Consider the following 18,539-nt stretch of genomic DNA (forward strand, 5'->3'; position numbering starts at 1 on the left):
GCGCGAAGAAGGAGAACGCAACGGGATGCAGAGAGGAGATGAGCGACTATTTCGAACGAACAGATGCGAACCGTTTATCTTGCGTCGGCGTCGGCGTTACGCAAAGATCTTCAACGCTACTTATACGTTGCGGAGTTGACACTTGACCCTATCATCCAACGCTGACAATTAATAATTCGGCTGACGCGGCTAGTATTAATAATTTCAATAATATAAAATTATTCCTATGTATGAAACATTCTCTCGAAATTTAAATATAATTTTGCAATTAGTGAACGAGCAAATAGAAATATCAAACATGATAAAGATATCAAACGCCGAGAAGTATCTTGCTGCTTTTTCTATAAAAACGGACAAATGTCAAACGTGTAAGAGTCTATAAAATTTGCGTTAGCAACATTGTGGGATATATCGAGAAAATTACCTATTCGCGAGAATATTTATACAGGCGTGTGACAGCTTTACGATCGTGAAATTACGGATATCGCGATTTGACACCAGGTTTCCGGAGAATAATCATTGATCCTGTTGAGAAAAACATGAACGGAGAATGTACGCGCGGGAGGATGAGCGCGACGCCGCTTTTCAACGAGGAACTCGAGCTAGGAATTTCGCAAGAATCCTGCTGGACCGCGCGCGCGCGAGGTCGTCGCCATTGCAGGCTCTAAAAGGCGCGTTCCTTGCGTAATATCATCGTTGTGGCACGATGGCACGGATCCTAAATGCCACTATGCTGTCGGCAAACGAACGGGTCTACGCGCGCTTGCATTAAACGACGGTGAAGTCGTCGCGAGAGCAATGCGATTCTGATCTATCGGAGGCTTCGATAGTGGAAATGATCTATAGCTGATGATACCAGTATTAAATTTACGATAAAATAGAAATGGAAAAAGAATCCTTAATTGATATTAGACGCCTCATTTGTTCTCTTAATTTTGAATTGAAATTCTGGAAAGCAAAGTTTCTAATACAGCAAGTTGGAAGGCAAGTTTTTTTCAAACTTAAGAATATGTAATAAAGTTTATTATTTTAGTTTTTGAATAAATGCAATTTTGAATTTTTATCATGTAAACTCTTATTAAAGTTAAAATATTTCTCCGATTAAGATTTACAATTTTGAAAAATTTATGCCGTAGCGAAGCAGCTTCTCTCTCGATCGCGTCTGACCATTTCTATCGCAAACTACTGATTGCGAGTGTGGCTTAAGAATTACGTATCCTTCGCGTATCCTCCTGCGCACACACACGTATCATCGATTAACTTACCTTGTGTATACCTCGCGATGGACCACATGATCATTGCGTGTCGAAGGTGCGAACCATCGGGTCGAGCATCATTTGCGCATTTTATGTGCATGCAACACGAATGATTATCATCGACGATATCCTCATAATTCACGCGAGGTTTCCTTACGAATGATAATGTAGCCAGATAAGATAATTATACCAGCAGGATACGTGGCCTCCTGCAAAAGTACGCAGAAAGGGTGCTTAAAGGTGACAGTAAATAGTAGCTGACACTTCGAAAGGTGAGTCTTTCGATAAAAGAAGATCTCGTCTTATAAATTATACAAGACGGATGTTCGTATATATTTTCAGATTTCTATATAATGACAAGTCGATAATCTTGTATGAATCTGTAAGAAAAAGATTGCATAATATTTGATGTATTCATTTTTCATTCCACGTATAACAAAAAAAAAATCATCAACGAGACGTTGATATACGGAAGAATAAAGCGTTAAGGTGATCAATAAAGTCGCGAAAAAACAAGAGATGTTGAAATAAGATAATTCCGTTCACACAATTCTTCTCGTGCAAAGCAATCCGGAAAACTCATGCTGTGCCACTTAACGCGGAGATTAACATACCTAACAAAGCAAACAATGATTTATCTTCGGAAAAATATCAATGACGAATATATGGACATTTTGATCAAATGCAGATTATTAGAAAATGTTCTTTTTTTTCTTTCATCTCTCGTTTAAATATTGCTCTGCGCGTTTGATACGATATAAATTTAAGTATGTTTGCTTAGATTAAAAATCGAAGAATCTGATTCAATTCTCTGAGCATGACAGAAATTAATCATTAAGATCAAGGACATATTAAAGTTGCTAAAAATATATTTTCTCGTTCTCGATTAGTTATGACTTATATGAATGTTCATAAAGTTAAACCGGCTTGATCAGATTGCAGAAGATTCTTACATATTCTAAAGAATTTGAATAGGACTATTAGTTAAAATTCTTATTTGTTACTCTTGTCAATTCTCATTGAACTTGTCGATACTTCGTCTTATTTTCCAATTTTTAATTTGCAATTATATCGAAACAATTAGAAGGTAAAACGACATGCTAATACTCGTATGCCTTATACATGAATGTCGCAAAGAGAAACGATGATAATGACTTAAAAAGTCATCGAAAAATTATCGATTACCATTCATGCCGTTTCAATTTCTCAGAATTCCTACGCAAACGATTCGCATTCGTTATTGCTGATAATCTGCCGTGAACTTTTCCTTAAAGAGGAAAGACTGGAGTGGTAAATGAATCGTGGCTCTTGCAATAGTGGAAATACACACCATATATAAAAGGCAAGACGGATTCATCATTGAGGACGATCGTTGTAATTTTCTACCGATTCCACTACAGTGGTGAACGCTGACACTTGCTTCGTCCCGCGTCCAACCTGGAACTGCGCACGGAAATGCAATTCTGTTCGACATTTGACTTCGGGACGATATTGACCGAATTGCGCGAAACTCGTCGTCGTTTCTCACGTAGGTTGCAGTCTGCGACCTTTGCAGCGACGATCGATTACGCGATTGAAACAAGAGGGACACGTTTCTACCGCTTCTGACACGACGAAACGCACTGAATCTCTCTATATTTAAAATCGAAAGTATTCCTAACAACTTTAATTTGTTTTTGATTTTAATAATTAATTTCCGTTAATAATTTTTGGATGCTTCAAATTGAATCTAGATCATCTACCTTCTATTTTCTAAGCTATTCGCACATACAGGAAGAAAAAGTTTTGCAAAAAAATAAGGGAAGATAAAAATAGTAAACTATGAAAAAATGTAGAAGATGGAGAAATATAGAGATATCTGTAAATCGGTAAAATAGCGAAAGTGAACAATGAGTAATTGCGAGAATCACGGATCACATCTGTCGCCAACATATTGCCGACGTGAGCAAATCATGCATGAGCGAATACGCGAAGCGGTAGCGGCGATTAAGAAGAGAAGAGAAAGAGATAAGCTGATCAACTCGTTGACATTTACTCGCTTTCGCGAGTTTTTTTTCTTTCTTCTTTTTTTTCCTTACAGCGGCAAATGCATCTAATGCAAACGCTGGCCGGATTACATTGCAGCGTCCTTGGATGCATTGGGGTTGACGAGCTTTCCTCTTCTTTAAATCGCCTCACTAAAATCAATCCCAAGACATTTATTACACAGGAGACGACACATCTCTAATGCGGATGATTTTGCCTTCAGGCATATATTATTGAACACACTATCGACCTTGCATTAATCTGTCAAAAATACTTATTTATTCCTTGATTATAATAGATCGAAAGAGAATGTCGACAATCCATTAAGAAGTAAATGACTCGTCATGCTCCCCGTTGTATATTTATATAAAGTTTATTGAATCGCCATCGGCGATGGGCATTGAATCAGTAGTTGAATACAAATCTCTAATTTGTGGTTTTTTTTTACCGGCTTCCGAATCGAGAATTAAAAATTGATTGAATGTGCGTTGTTTAATATGAATGACAAGTTGCTCTTTTTTTTTTTTGCAAAAATTAAATAAATTTTTAAACAATGATAAAAATTAACGCGTAAAAATATATAGATTCTTAAACCTGTAAATAGTTGATTTCTAACTTTATTGGCTTTAATTACAATTATTAAATTTTATTCTAATTTTCTAATTCTCGATGATTTTTTTAATATAGCCTCTTTCGTAAATTTTTATGCAAAAAATAATTGCAAGATTAAATGTCTAGAAATGTTTTAGCTTCTACCTCTTTTGGTCAGGCTACATCAGCATCAGAAGTCTTTGCATCTGTCCATTACATAATTATGAAGTCAATGAATTATAGACATTTCGATGGACAGATTTATCATAGAGCATCGCGCGCGTCCTTACCTGGATTTTAAGGTTGTAACCCGGCATATAATGCTAACAGCAGAAGAAAAGGTCCTTTATTGCATAATTTTTAGTTATTGACCACAGATGCTTATATCCTTTGTCGCCGCCCCGTCATAAATCATCCATCGCCGATCCCTTCTAAAAAAAAAAAAAAAAAAACGCAAATTCATTCTGCGTACACGAAAATTGGAGCGCTTTTCTTATTTGATATTTTGTGTCTGTACTCCTTCCTTATTATAATTAACAAAACTTTTTTTTATGAGCGATGTAACAGTGCAAATTTGCAAATTGCTTTTTGCCAAATAACGACTTATTAATCTCTTCTAATGCAGGCTTCATCTTTTATATATTCAGGCCCTAGGCGAAATATTATCCGAGTCGGCTCTCGCTTATTTTCTATGTACATGCATATATATTCTGATAAAAACTCGATTCTTAAACATGTGGATCCCTTCAGGAATTTAGAGAATCGTTGTATTGCTTGATTAATTATGAGCGTTTCGTAATAACGACACTAATGAAATAGAACCTTGACTTTAGAAGATTAATAAATATTAAAATCTAGAATTTTACAGTTGTTATAATGTCTCTGCGTTAATGTAAGAAATCAAATAAAATTCCTTAGTAAGGCGAGAAGAATGAAATGATTTGTTGCGCTTACGCGTGCGATTAGCTACGTATTTTAAAGATGTAATTTCTCATCAAACTGACAATACCGTACGAGAGATTACGAGTTTTCTTATTTCTTTAAGAATCATTTTTAAAGAAATACTTATGTCTATGCGCAATAATATTCATACGAAGAAATTGAAGTTTTCGACGGTGCAAAACATCTCGCGCAAAAGTTGTATGAAATGATGATGATATCATTATTAAAAAATAAAATCTACACTTTTAAATTGACACAAGTGCAATTTCTTTCCTATTGATAATGTAAATGAATCGTGCAGTTCGATGGTCCCTGAAAAGAGAAAAAAAGAGAAAGAAACTCGGTCTTCTTCGTGATCTTTGCATAATCAATGTATAATCATTCGGAGTTCACGTTTACGATCGCGAATCGTGATGTGCACTGACTTTCTCACGTACAAAAAAAAAACATAAAGACGAAAAGTGGGAGCTGTTTCAACATTAAAACGGTGAAAACGAACGTCTTTGCGTCGAAGCTGCAAATATTGTAATTTGCATTACATCGAAATAACATTGTTCATATCTAGGAAAAAGAATTCAGGGAGAGGCCAAGAGAAAATTGTATAATATATATAATTTATTATTATATATACGATATATTTTCTCATAATTATTCTCTTAGATTCTCCCGCTTTAACGAAAGGCAATGTTGCCTCGATGTTGCAAGATTTATTCATACAAGTTTATTCTTGCATAAAATATGTCGAAGATACTTTTATATATAAAGCATCAATGAGACAATATTAGCCAATATCCAGAAATCTGACGATTGCGCGATTTCTAAGAATATCCGCTAGATTTCTGTATACGGGAACAGATATTTCTGAAAAAAGGGAGAGAGAGAGAGAGAGGGAGGAGGGGGGAAGGAAAAAAAGGAAGATAGAGATATATCATACCATCAACGGAAAGGAGACCGAGAAAATAGCTGGAGGTCTCCTCCTCCTCCTCAAGAGCTTCGCCGTCGCATCTTCTGAAATGGCAAGGTCACCGATAGTTACGTCATCAACTTTCCTCCGGCGCGCGTCCAACTTCGAGAAAACCAAATGTCACAATGACCAAGGACGTTTCGATCGTATTGTATAATATGACTGTCGCCTCTGGCCAATGGAATCGCCGCCATTCGTTATCGGAATTCGCCGGGATCACGAGAGTCTTTGGCTTTCACATTTTTGATCGGGTCCTGGGTCTAAGATCTAAGAGAACGCATCTTCTGCACCCAGCACGACCGTGGCCTTGTTCGAGTTATGTCGAATCTGAAAAAAAAAGAAACGAGAGCTGAAAATCTGCGGTTGCATCTCAAAATCGTAAAACGCAAAAATCCACGAGATTAAAAGATATGAAAATCCATTGAGTATCTTCTATTTAATCTAAATGGAGTAGATATTCCATTATATATCTCTGCGATACATGAAAGATACATTTGATCTTTTCAAAATTAACAATAAATTTTAAACAGAGTAATGAAAGAGGAAGATAAGATTTATAAAATTATATCGTGATGTAAGAGATGGATAAAGATTAGATACAGCGATCGAAGTCGCCGTATTGTATTATGAGAGAATGGGAACAATCGTCTATCTTGACGAGACGAGTTGTCCTTGACAGTGATTTCTCGTGTGGAAAATGTTTCAAAGCATCATATCAAGAATGATTTGCACCTGAATGAACAACAGGTGAATTAATGCATACAACAAACATGTTCGTTTCGTAACAGATGTTGCGTAATATCTAATCGCACTAATATATTGTCGAAAAACGTATTCACGATGCTGTTAACGTTGTGATATCTAATTTAAAAACAATTCTATACGTTAAACATTTACGCGTTGCGTAAATGCGCAAAAACATAATGACAATCAATGCTAATTGTTATTTTAGCGTGATAATTCTTCGCGAAGATAGACAGCTGAGTATCAGTGATCCTAGGAGATACGAGATAGAAGCATCTTGAATTACGTCTTTGTCGACCTCGGGTAAGCTACATTTAGCGTAATAACATTTTTATTTGCGTGTATGGAAAACTAACGGCTTATATAATCTGTGGTTAAATTGCACTTATTTTATTTTATTTTTTATTTATCTACGTTGAGATGTATCATCATACAGGGAATTCTTGGTAACGATTATGTGCAAATAATATTAATCGAGGGAGATTTGTTCGTCGTTATTTTTTTCCCGTAAACTATACTACTAATTATTATCAAAACCTTTTATAATCCATGTACAAATACATGTTCAATATATAAGGAAAATAAACATGAAAAAAATATTATTTGATAATGTTCAGACATATAAAAAAGTGTTTTAGAAATATTATTACAAATATTTTTTTTAATGTTATCCTAAATTTTAGAAAAATATTAAAAAAAAATTAACATTAAACAAATATAAAAATTAAACATCTAATATTTAACTGTAGTCTAGTTTGTTCACAATAATGTTAAAAATTACACATGTGAGTTACATGCTATCAAGTATCGTAATACAATATTGTAATAATGATATTTTCTTTAATAAATAAATTGCCGTTTGAAAGCTCTTTCTTCCTTTCTCGTTTTTTAGAATAATTCTATTTAGCAACATAGTGTAAATCATTACGGCACCGTACAGAATGCAAGGTGGTCTGCAATGTCTGATAGTGGCCGCATCATTGGTCGTATCGCGGATGCAACCTAGCCGGGATGCGACCGCGGGAGAGACTTATCCGCGAATCTCTGTCAAAGCTGCTACATGCACAGGTGGGGGGGTACATACATCGGTACATTGCGATTTTCCGCCTATATAAAGACGGATGCGCACTAGGATTCCCTGGTAATCCACGTATCGGTCGTCGTTTAAAAGGACAAAGGGCCGCCGTCGTTTCAAAATCGTTCGAAGGAACCACGAAGGAACCTGAGCGCGATGAAGACGGTGGGTGAATCTTGGTCGAAATATATCGATGCAATTTGTTGGCGGCGCGATCGGGATTTCTTTAGCCGAGAGCATGCGAGGAGCGAGGGGACGGGCGAATCGAACCGAGGGTTACGCAGGTTTCGGGACCGGGTCCCCAAGAGGCGCGCAGCCTCCCAATTTTTGCGCAATAGTGAAAGTGAAGAGGATTTTTGTGACATTTGTGCACGCGTGTGATTACGCACACTTCTGAGCGCGTGACACACGCAGTCACGAGAACGTCTACAGGATGTCTACAGGGTACCCAATAATCGTACGCCATCTTGTATATTTTTTTCTCGAAAGAAATTTCGAGAAAAGCCTTATACAAGCGATAATTTTTAAACAATTCAATCTTGAATAGAAAAATTTCAAATGATAAAGCCCAAATTTGAATTTAAACGATTAACAGGACCTAATTACTTATTTTTGTCTCAGAGAAGCTTGCGCAACATCTTTATTTTATATATAATCATCACCTTTATCATTCAAAAACTTGCAAACTATTTTGATAATTTAATTAATAAACTGCTTCTCTAAATTGACAAAAATAATCAAGATTAAACTCTGAGACATCCTGTATATATATATATATCTGTAGAAACTGGCCCGTCACTTCGTTTCCCATGAAATCGATTACGATATTTTGACTTAATTTCGTAAGGCAATAATCTAATACTGGCATTGAAAGGTCAGATTCTGAGAAACGGTCGAATTTTCGACACAACTATTGCGCCTTTACATAGTGACACGTTATACATTTGAGAAAAATGTTTCATCTATCTTTAAATAATCAATAAATATATACAAATATCGTTATAATAATAAAAAAATAATTAAGCACATCTTATATCGATACAAATTAATATTAGAAAAAAAAAATTATTTTCTTGCTCCTATCTTCTTTTCTTCAGCAAAATTATCTTGCTCTTTCTTGTAACGCAGGTCCTCATCATCTTGGCGCTTATAGCTGGCATTCTTGCGGCGCCGCAAAATCCAAATGATATCACGATCGTGAAACAGGAAGAGGTGAACAATATAGGGGTAGGTGGATACCGTTTCAGTTATGAGCAGAGCGATGGCCAGAAGAGAGAAGAAACGGCTGAATTGAAGAATGAGGGCACCGATAACGAGGCGCTCAGCGTTGTTGGTAGCTTCAGTTTTATCGCGCCAGACGGACACACGTACAGGTATGGGAAATCATCATAACGATGAACAAATCATTATTTATATATATAGGAAAGTATCATCTTTTATACGAGACGTTCATTAGCCTAATTTACAAGCCATCGAAAGGATTATAAGTTATTGGAATACAAAAATCTAAGGGATTGTTTCATTTAATCAAATACTTTTTAAATGTTTACGCTATCTTGTAATTTTACATAAAGTTAATCTTTCACATCCTTTCCAATTACAGGGTCGATTACACCGCGGATGAGACCGGATTTCATCCTACTATCAATCTCGTCGCAAAATAAGCAGGCTCGAGAGTTGAAGTTACATCTTATTTAGGATTCTCCGGTCGTCGACACATTCGTGTAATTATATATACGCGCATGGATATTTTATTACATGAAACACGCGAGTCACTGATGTACAAACAGATTCAAAGAAAACGTCAAGAAAATGATTGATCCTTAGTGCGATCCATCCTTTTCGGCCGACTCGTTCTCGTGAATTCCGCAAAATTAATCGCGATATTTTGCATTGTAAAATACGCATAATACATTATTTAAAATGTGGACAACATGCAATTATATAAAGAATTTGCTAGTACAATGCTTTTTATAAATAATTCATCGAATAGAGATAATGCATCTGCGAATAAATATAGTCAACGCAAAATTATCTTATGCTCTTTTTTCTCACTGCATTCGCATAAAACGTACTTACATATATTGCGAAAGATGCGGTAACGAGCTATATTTGTCTGTATATATTCTCGTATATCAAGGATGAACTCGCGTGCTTCAAAGCTGGCAGTATATATTATTTTATCAATTTTTCTTTAAACTGCCAGCAAACATTTTGAACGAGAGATGTTCTGTCATTTGCGATTATATCCTTTTTACGAAGGCGACGGAAATAGAGCACTCATTTGAGCCACGTATTCCTATCGCCGCGGTATCTATTTTTTTTCTTACAAGCGTAATTTTTTGTATACACATCTATTGTAAACTTACAAAACGCAATTGGTGCAAATAAACCTTTATACTAAAATCTAATAATTGTTGACAAATGTCCTGCTTTCCATATTATCAATAGCATTAAATATCTTTTTATATTTCTTTTGCTTCTTAAATATTATTATTATGTATAAATGGGTATTACAAAATATTATTTAAAGCCATATATAAATTTAAAAATAAAAATCGCTTTACATAGAAATAGAATGGAGATATATTTAATTAAATATAAAAGAGTTGAGTATATACTTGACGATCCTTATACTACAAAAAAATATCCTTAATTATGGTCTTAACCTTAATTATGGTAATAATTATAAATCAAATTGTATATATAATTGATTTTTATGTGTAAAATCGTAATTTAACACATAAAAATATTACCATATACATTAATAACTAATTTCCTATGATTAATCTATTTACAATCTTTTTAATCTTTTATAGTATATATAATACTATAAAGACCATAATACAATTACAATAATACCAAAGTCCTTTCTTCAATGCAAACTAAATGCTACCGATCTTTAATCTTTAATCTTCTTTAATAATTGTAAAGCATAGAAATGCAATTCAAAACAATAAAAAATAATATACAGATACAGAATATTTAATACATGCATTTGTGTATGTATTAAATATATCGATAAAAAAAAATTTAGCGGGTAAATTTCATAATTCCATATGCATATATATTATTTTTATAAATCTTGATTATTAAAAAATGGATGCTGAGTATATGTTTAATTAAATATTTTTGTTTTATAGAATATGTCTATATATGTATAAGATTAGAAATCATATTTAATCAATTATTTAAAAAATCAGTAAACCAATTAATTATTGAAATCAATCAATTAATTAATCAATTCAACAATTATATTAAAATAATTCATTATTATTCGTAACAAATATATAAAACATATATCATGAATAAAAATTCGAGCTTGACCTAGAGTTATACTATGTTCTACATCTTAATACTTACATCATTTGTATTTAAACATTTGTACCATTTATAATATATTTGACAAATGTAAATACAATGTGTTTAAACTTGACGAGCTAAATTTTTTTTTCTAACAAGTTCGAATAAGTAAATTCATATGTAAACAAAGCATTTTAACCTATATTCTGATAAGTAATAAATTATATATCATTGCTTGTCTCGTATCACAAAAATCGATTTGAACGTACCTGAATACGTTGCTTGAAATTAATAAGTTTAAACTGAATTTCTAAAGTCCCCAAGCTCTAATTAAACTTAAAGTTTTGTTCAATTTCGACATCCATTGTAATCCTTCTTCTTTTGTGTCAGCTAATAAAAAGTGCCTACAAATAATATATAAATAGTATTATATATAAATCTATTTTATGATAATGATAAACCAAAAAGCAACGATACATACTCTATTGTGGTTTCAATTCCATTCGTCTTCATAACGAGACTGTCATGATCTCCAGGTTGCGCTTGTCTGGATGTCTCGAGTACAAATGTGAAGGGACGAGCGCATTTCTCTCGATTTACGAATTGTACATTCTTCGTAAGTACACCTACAAGTACATAACATATCGTAAATATAAATTTAAAAATTAAGTCAAAAATAATCAAGCACACATGGAAAAATTACGACAATCAAATGTTCAAATAGAATTACCTTTCAAGTCTAAATATCCTATCGGATTTTTCTTGTGTTCGTCCTCAGGATGTACCCAAAAATAAAGTTTAGCATCTTTAAGCCAATACCATCTTCGATACCAGGCACCCAAATTCGAGACATCTTCAAAGAGTGTCAAAAATCCACGATGCTCTATCGATACCGAAAGCTTGCGCGATACACGCATTCGTAAAAGTCCTTCCAGAGGAGAATGCGACGAGATCTAAATGAAAGAATGCACGTTATATTTAGTGGTTGTACACATGTTAAGTTAGTTACGAATTTTGTTCATATTAAAAAATTCATAGTACACGTACCCCGTATAGAGCAAATTGTTCACAATTTATATCATTGATTGTAATAGTCGTAGTCCCAGACAATTCAAAAGCAGGCGATCTAATTACATGCGGTCCAGCTGGACTCTGTATATCTGGCATTACAAATTGATTTTTTTTCTTTGGCGTTTTATTCATCGCCTGTAAATAGATTCAGCATTAAATTTAACCATTATCACACATTTTATATTACATGTTACAATTTTAAGAAATATATATAAAAATCTTACTTTTATGTTATGATGATTGATATGATATTTCTTTTCATGTGGCAAAAATTTTGGTTGTGTCTGCAAGGAATATACTTCAACATCAATTTCAAAGTCACTATGTAAGTTTTCAAACTTCAGCATCGAAGGGAAACGAATGCATGAGTCGCGTGGTTCAGCAATAGCTGCTTGAGTTGCAATCACTTCGCCCAAGTGATACATCAAGCAGACACAATAAAGATATTTATCTGCAACAATTTACATGATTATTTTAATGAAGTTTTTTTACACAAAAGTAACAAAATTATACATCACTTTATACTTACCAAGACCCATATGTCGAATATATTCTGGTTTCAATGATAATGTAATCGCTGAGATAGATAAAGTTCCACTTCCCATATCTGGTGAGCCTGCTTTGACAGGTCTTAGCGAGCCTTCTCGTTTGAGTCTCTGCACTTCATTCAATGCAGCTTGTCGTTTACGAGCTGTGTGAAAAAAAATTATTTTTATCTTTATAATATTTATCTAATAATTTTGCATATTAGCCCTTCAATTTAATATCTAATATATGCAAAACACTACATATTATAAAAATAAATATACTTACTGGCAACAAGAAGAGCCCATTCGCCTCCGACGTGCTCACTAGAGCCATTAAATTCTATACTAGCTTTGCATAAATTTAATGCTTTGCTAGCTTCTTCTATTTTTTTATTTTGTCTGACAACTTCATCTAATAGCTTTTTCACTTTATTTTCCACCAATACCGATTCGTCTTCGCATTTCTCTGTATGGTTATAAACTGGATCTGATTCCGCTTCTGGTCTTGCGGCTGAATTAGCCTTAGCCAACTGAAATTATAAAAAAACTTTAGAATGTTCATTCATAGCTACCACACATTAAAATTGCATTAAAACATCAAACTTACTTGAAACTGCTCTCGTCTATATGCACTAACAGTGCGTACTAATGGTGTGCATTTGTCACCATCCTCTAATCTGTCTGAATCTTTTAAAGGTGAACGATATCTGTGAAATTAAAAATTGTCTCTTAAAAAAGACAAAAACAAAATTTTTATTTTAATAAAAGCTAAAATGTATATAATTGACTGTACTTGAAACTATTACACGCCGTCAACAGACTCTTTTGTCCTTTATTTACTTTCGGTGGCGTTGGACCTTCCTCTTTCACATTATTATCTTCCATGTCGAAACATTCGTCCAAATATTGATCCATTTCGTCCAGTGCTGAAATATCCGAGGTAGTGCTATCTAGATCTGGTTCCATAGATCTCTGTAATAGTATTGTTAAAAAATGTGATTATTTAATAAAATACAAATACATAATCTAATATATATATAATCTAAGGTATATAATATTGAGTGATTCATATACCTTTTTATTAAACAACGAGCGTTCATTAAACGCATTCAAAATAGTACGTCCTAAACTCGTACGCCCGATAGATGAAGTCTGTGTGCTTTCTCGGTCACTTTCAGAGGTTTCTTGATCAGTTTCATCATTCTGGAAAAAATCCAAGAATGTATAATTATAAATAATTATATTATTAACACATACAGCAACAATACTCACAACAAATATACATAATGTATTTCTTAACCCATACACTTAATCTATTTAATTTTTTATTTTACCTGAATGTAATAATCGGCTTCGGTGACCGTTCCGCTTTCAGTTTCAGTTTCCTCATCAAGAGTAGCTGTCACAGGCTCAGTACTATCAACTGTATATTCTGAACTGCTTCCACTTTCTGTAGTTTCGATCTCGGATAGATTAGGATAAAGAGATCCTGGTTTTGGAATACACACACGGACACGTTTAACATTGGAATCACAAAACACTGTATTCAAATGTTGAACCTTAGGTGGACTTCCAATAACTAAAAAATGTTAAAAAGAAAAAAAAATCAATATTATATTTCATATATATAGGAAAGAAATAATACAACAAATATTGAAAAAAGAAATAATCTATTTAAATACCTTGTCTTTTTATCGGAGATTTACTATAATATGACACGATCTCAGGTGGTGGCGGCGGTGGTGGAGGTGGGGTGATGTGATCCTACAATAGATAAATAAAATATAATTTGTAATTAATAATATATAGACATATTCGTGTTATTTTCTTATCTTACAAGTTATAAAATTTAATTTTACCGGAGCAGGAGTCGGTTTTACTGGACAAATGGGCGAATTTTTCGGAGAGGATGATTTGCCACCTCCTTCGCTACTTTCGCTCGTTCGAACACAGGATTTAGCAGCAGCACGAGCAATTTCCTTATTGTTATTAAAACGCGAACGCAGCATATTTAACTCACGCTGTCTTTCGGAGCAAGTAGCTTGTAAGATATGATTTTCCATATCTTCTACTTTGTTTTTATTGCTGCCTTGTTCAAACATTGCACGTTGTTCAAGAACCGAGCAGCTTTTGTTCGAAGTATCGACATTTCGATTATTCACATCATGAACAATCGAATTACTTACATTAGATCCTAATTGCGTGTTAAGCTTATTATTCTCTTGTAACTTTTTAGGCGGTATCGACATCGTAAGCGGTGCTTTTGGTATTAATGGCGCCTCTCCTTTATTTCGCTCAAAAAACGCCGTTCTTTCGGCGACAGACATTTGAGCAGGATCTTTCGCTTTCGTATCCATGTTTTTAGCCTCAAACATTGATGCTTTGCTTAACACCGAACCTGATGGTTGGACCAAAGTTTTTGGCGAACCGTTAAATCCAGTTCTAGATGGTAATCGAGAACTACTGGTGGTATTTGCGCCTTTTACAATATTTTCGGGAGTATTAGAAACCGAATTACCAGTACCATCTTCAGTTTTCTTGCTTCTCGGTGAACCATCAAATTTCTCGAACGAGATTCGCTTTTTTTCCATCTGAGTACTACTCGTGAGTTTCTTAGGTGATAAATGACTCGTCATCGCGTTTGTTGATTCCTGAGAACAATGCTTATAGTCATACACAAGGCGAGAATTGCTTTCCGTACGACTAAAGCCTTGAGCCTCCTGTAAATATGTATTTATAGCTATCCAAATATAATTATTTAATTGCTCATTCCTTTTTTATAAGAAATATAACAGAAAAGTGCAACATAAAAAATGCAAAAAAAAAAAAAAAAAAAAAAAATTGAACAAATTTATATAGCATAAACATAAACAATTGCAAAGAAATTTACAAAGCTTTAGTCTCCCTCATCTCTTAAAAATAAAATTAAAATAAACTATATTTTACCAAGTTTTCTAATACAGTTTTATCCAATTTTAACTGTTTAACTAGACTTGTATCTTCGCTTTTCGTCTTATTGCTGGCAGCAATCAATATGCAACTTTTACTCGTGCTTGGTTGTGGTTCTATGCTTTTAACTTGTACATTAAATTTCGCTTGTATTCTTTCGGCTTTGTTGTTTACTGGTTTAATCTATAAAATATTAATATATAATTGTGTGCATTACAAGTTTGTACAAATTTAATTATTTGTTATTTTTATATACTGTATATTATTTCATCTTTTTTTCCCCTTTTACTTCCGCAATTTCTAATTTCTTTACTTTCCATCACCCTCCCTTTTTTTTCTAAATGGCTAACACCAACACACAAATTCTCCTTTTAAAATAAATATTATAAAATACCTTTGAATTATTTAATGTTGGATGTGATAAATCATCTTCCCAATTGTTGATTGTTGAAGCTAAAGCTGCTAATCTATCGAGTCTAGCACCTCTTTTAATTGGTTTATGTTCAATATCATTTTCTTCTGCACTGAATTTTTCTTCAGTTCTATGTATAGGGGACCCAAGATTATTATCTTCTGAAAAAAACAAATTGCATATTAATTTTATATATATATGTAATAAAAATTATAACATAATTACTCTCTAAAAATAAAATTGTAAACTGTAAAAAACAAATTTGTAAACTGTAAAAAAAGGAAATGTAATCATGCATACTATATATATTTTAGATTATACTTTAAACATGTTCATATATTATTGCCAGCAAACAAGTTTCAAGCAGTTTGTGTGGGAGTGTTATGGACTATGTGGGTGTATAAGTGCATGAATGGAAAGAGATTCAGCAAGAGATTAGTCTCTTGCTGAATCTCTAGTCATTCAAGATAAATATAAAGCATTATTTTTTAATATGTTCAATTCATTCACTTTATGTTTATATAACTATTATTTACCAGAATATAGTTTCCCAAGTCTCTGCAACTTAGAACGCACATTAGAAGTTCCAAATTCATCATTTTCTTTATTATCTTGTTCATTATTCTTAGATGTAATGTTTTCAGACAGAAAAAATGTATCAGAAGATTTTATAGGAGTTTCGGTTGCAATTACTTTTGGCGATTTGACTGAGTTTTCATTTGCTGTATTTGTTGCTTTCACTGTTGAATAAACATACAAAATTATGTAATAATCTCAATATAAAAAGCTAATTGTTATAAACTTTACTTTGTGATTTATTTTAATAAGTATTATTAACTACATTGTTTAATTATAAATAAGAAATCTAAAAGAGATTTATAGAAATATACATTACCTGTTATTTGTTCTAGCTGAATATTTCCTTTCAAAGGACTCCTTCTTTTAACATCATGTCCTGCGTTAACTAATTGTTCATCTAACTTCTCTCTCCGTGCTTTAGCACGTTCTAACAAACGCTGTTTATAAACATATAATCAGAATATGCAATAAAAATAATAATTATAAAAATATTCTTGTGCATGTCATAATAATTACTCTTTTTATATATTTAACGATATTATAATAATGTTACAAATATAAAATGACATTTAGATACTACAAATAAATATAGTAATAATAATAATTTCAATATATTACCACACAATCTAACACATATCTTCTTTCTTAAAAGATTTATTTAAAAAAATTTTCATCGAGTAATGAATAAACAATAATATAAAAAATGCAATCTAAAGATCGATTGAATATAAATCCATTCATAAATATAACTGATATATCGTAACTATGCGATATACATACGTCAACATGTACTTCACATAGCGCTTATCTGATTAAAGAGAAGAAAAAAAAAGATTCTTACTTGGATGAAAGGTTCCATTTGTTCGAGAAACGACGCTTACTATCACCTAAATTCCTTCACGAATACTTTTACTTTCAGATACGTATTGTCGTATTGTACGAAGGATACCAGTCCTTGAAATGACCGATTGATTGAGGTGCGGCCTTTATTCTGCAACGTACCAAAGGACTATATTTTTGACCGTTGAATTTAAACACGGGCGCCATGCTGCTCGACGGGGGGCCAGGAGAAGGGGACAAAAGACAGAGAGCAAGAGAGAGAAAGAAAGCGGATGGAGAATGAAGTCCTATCCTCATGATTGAGATATATATATATATATATATATATATATATATATATATATATATATATATCAAACAGATATAATACACGCATCGCGAAAAATGCACATCAAATAATCTTTCATTTTGCGAAACGACATGCACGATTCTTTCTTTCCCTCGCAATCCGCGCGAATAGATCTATTCGCGCCTTTAATATCATGCAATTACACTTGGTTACACTTTTTCAGTTATTCGCATTCGTATTTTTGGATGAAATAAATAATATACATATACTCACGCTTTGTAGTAACGGGAAGAAAAAAGAAAATGCGTACGGGTGAAACGAGTAAACTTAATATCGTGAAGAATTCTTGTCAGAAGAAGATGTCAAACTATACGCTTTAACTCGATAGCAAACTGCGATGAACAGACGCGCACTTTCATACTAAGTCTGACGATGAAATGCGTAGGAGCGACAGGAGCGTAGGGACGCCAAGCAAAAGCGAAAAGCTGTAGGTTCAGGTACGTAACTAGAAATTCCTTCCACCCTTAAGCAAAACAATTACAACTCCCTTTTTTTACTTTATCTGTAAAATAAATTAAAAAGAAATTCAAGATAAAAATATATGCAGTTTTTTTAATAAAAATATCTGCGATTGATAAGTGATAAAGAAATGTGTGTTTTTATTCTTTATTAAAATCTGTTTTTTGGATGAAGCATCTTGACCACACTTAATAGTACGCTATTAATACGGTACTGAAGTGACCCCACGCTTTAAAACTTTAAACGAATATTTTGAAATGGCGCTACCCGATTGGTCCGTGGAAGACTAATATTTTCATATAGTATGTATAAATTATAAATTTAAAAACTCAAATTATTTTACGCGCTTGAATTTGCACACAATGTCCGAAAAACAAATATAAATGTTCGATTAAGAAGTAAATTAAGGAATATATCGTCATATAGCAGCTGAATTATCTTGGATATTTTTCT

At 33.1% G+C, this 18,539-nt stretch overlaps 2 protein-coding genes across 4 annotated transcripts; one reads left to right on the plus strand and one right to left on the minus strand.

Annotated features, from left to right (window-relative positions):
- Positions 1-1,477: 1,477 nt before the first annotated feature.
- Positions 1,478-18,023, minus strand: LOC138934658 (anillin-like). 3 transcript variants are annotated; one of them, XR_011447162.1, is made up of 23 exons: positions 17,841-18,023; positions 17,280-17,429; positions 16,755-16,875; positions 16,396-16,599; positions 15,842-16,020; positions 15,445-15,630; positions 14,358-15,218; positions 14,181-14,262; positions 13,833-14,077; positions 13,573-13,701; positions 13,292-13,470; positions 13,106-13,205; positions 12,785-13,028; positions 12,501-12,662; positions 12,196-12,422; positions 11,948-12,106; positions 11,631-11,853; positions 11,382-11,526; positions 11,170-11,304; positions 5,749-6,105; positions 4,163-4,303; positions 2,587-3,433; positions 1,478-2,523 (listed from the first exon to the last, which is right to left on the minus strand). XR_011447162.1 is itself a non-coding variant. In XM_070298636.1 (19 exons), the coding sequence occupies exons 2-19, from the start codon at positions 17,295-17,297 to the stop codon at positions 11,211-11,213; spliced, it is 3,558 nt and encodes a 1,185-aa protein (XP_070154737.1). In that variant the 5' UTR covers positions 17,298-17,429; positions 17,841-18,023; the 3' UTR covers positions 10,924-11,210. The 3 variants fall into 3 exon arrangements, 1 of the variants encoding a protein (XP_070154737.1); XR_011447161.1 differs by having other exon boundaries at positions 1,478-3,433; XM_070298636.1 differs by lacking the exons at positions 1,478-2,523; positions 2,587-3,433; positions 4,163-4,303; positions 5,749-6,105 and having other exon boundaries at positions 10,924-11,304.
- On the plus strand, positions 7,650-10,011 carry LOC138934813 (cuticular protein 28). The gene is made up of 3 exons (XM_070298908.1): positions 7,650-7,762; positions 8,726-8,970; positions 9,201-10,011. The coding sequence occupies exons 1-3, from the start codon at positions 7,754-7,756 to the stop codon at positions 9,259-9,261; spliced, it is 315 nt and encodes a 104-aa protein (XP_070155009.1). The 5' UTR covers positions 7,650-7,753; the 3' UTR covers positions 9,262-10,011.
- Positions 18,024-18,539: the final 516 nt, after the last annotated feature.

The sequence above is a fragment of the Polyergus mexicanus genome, unplaced genomic scaffold (assembly GCF_030449975.1).
Source record: "Polyergus mexicanus isolate NDT 795.1 unplaced genomic scaffold, iyPolMexi1.0 SCAF_7, whole genome shotgun sequence".
Taxonomy (NCBI): domain Eukaryota; kingdom Metazoa; phylum Arthropoda; class Insecta; order Hymenoptera; family Formicidae; genus Polyergus; species Polyergus mexicanus.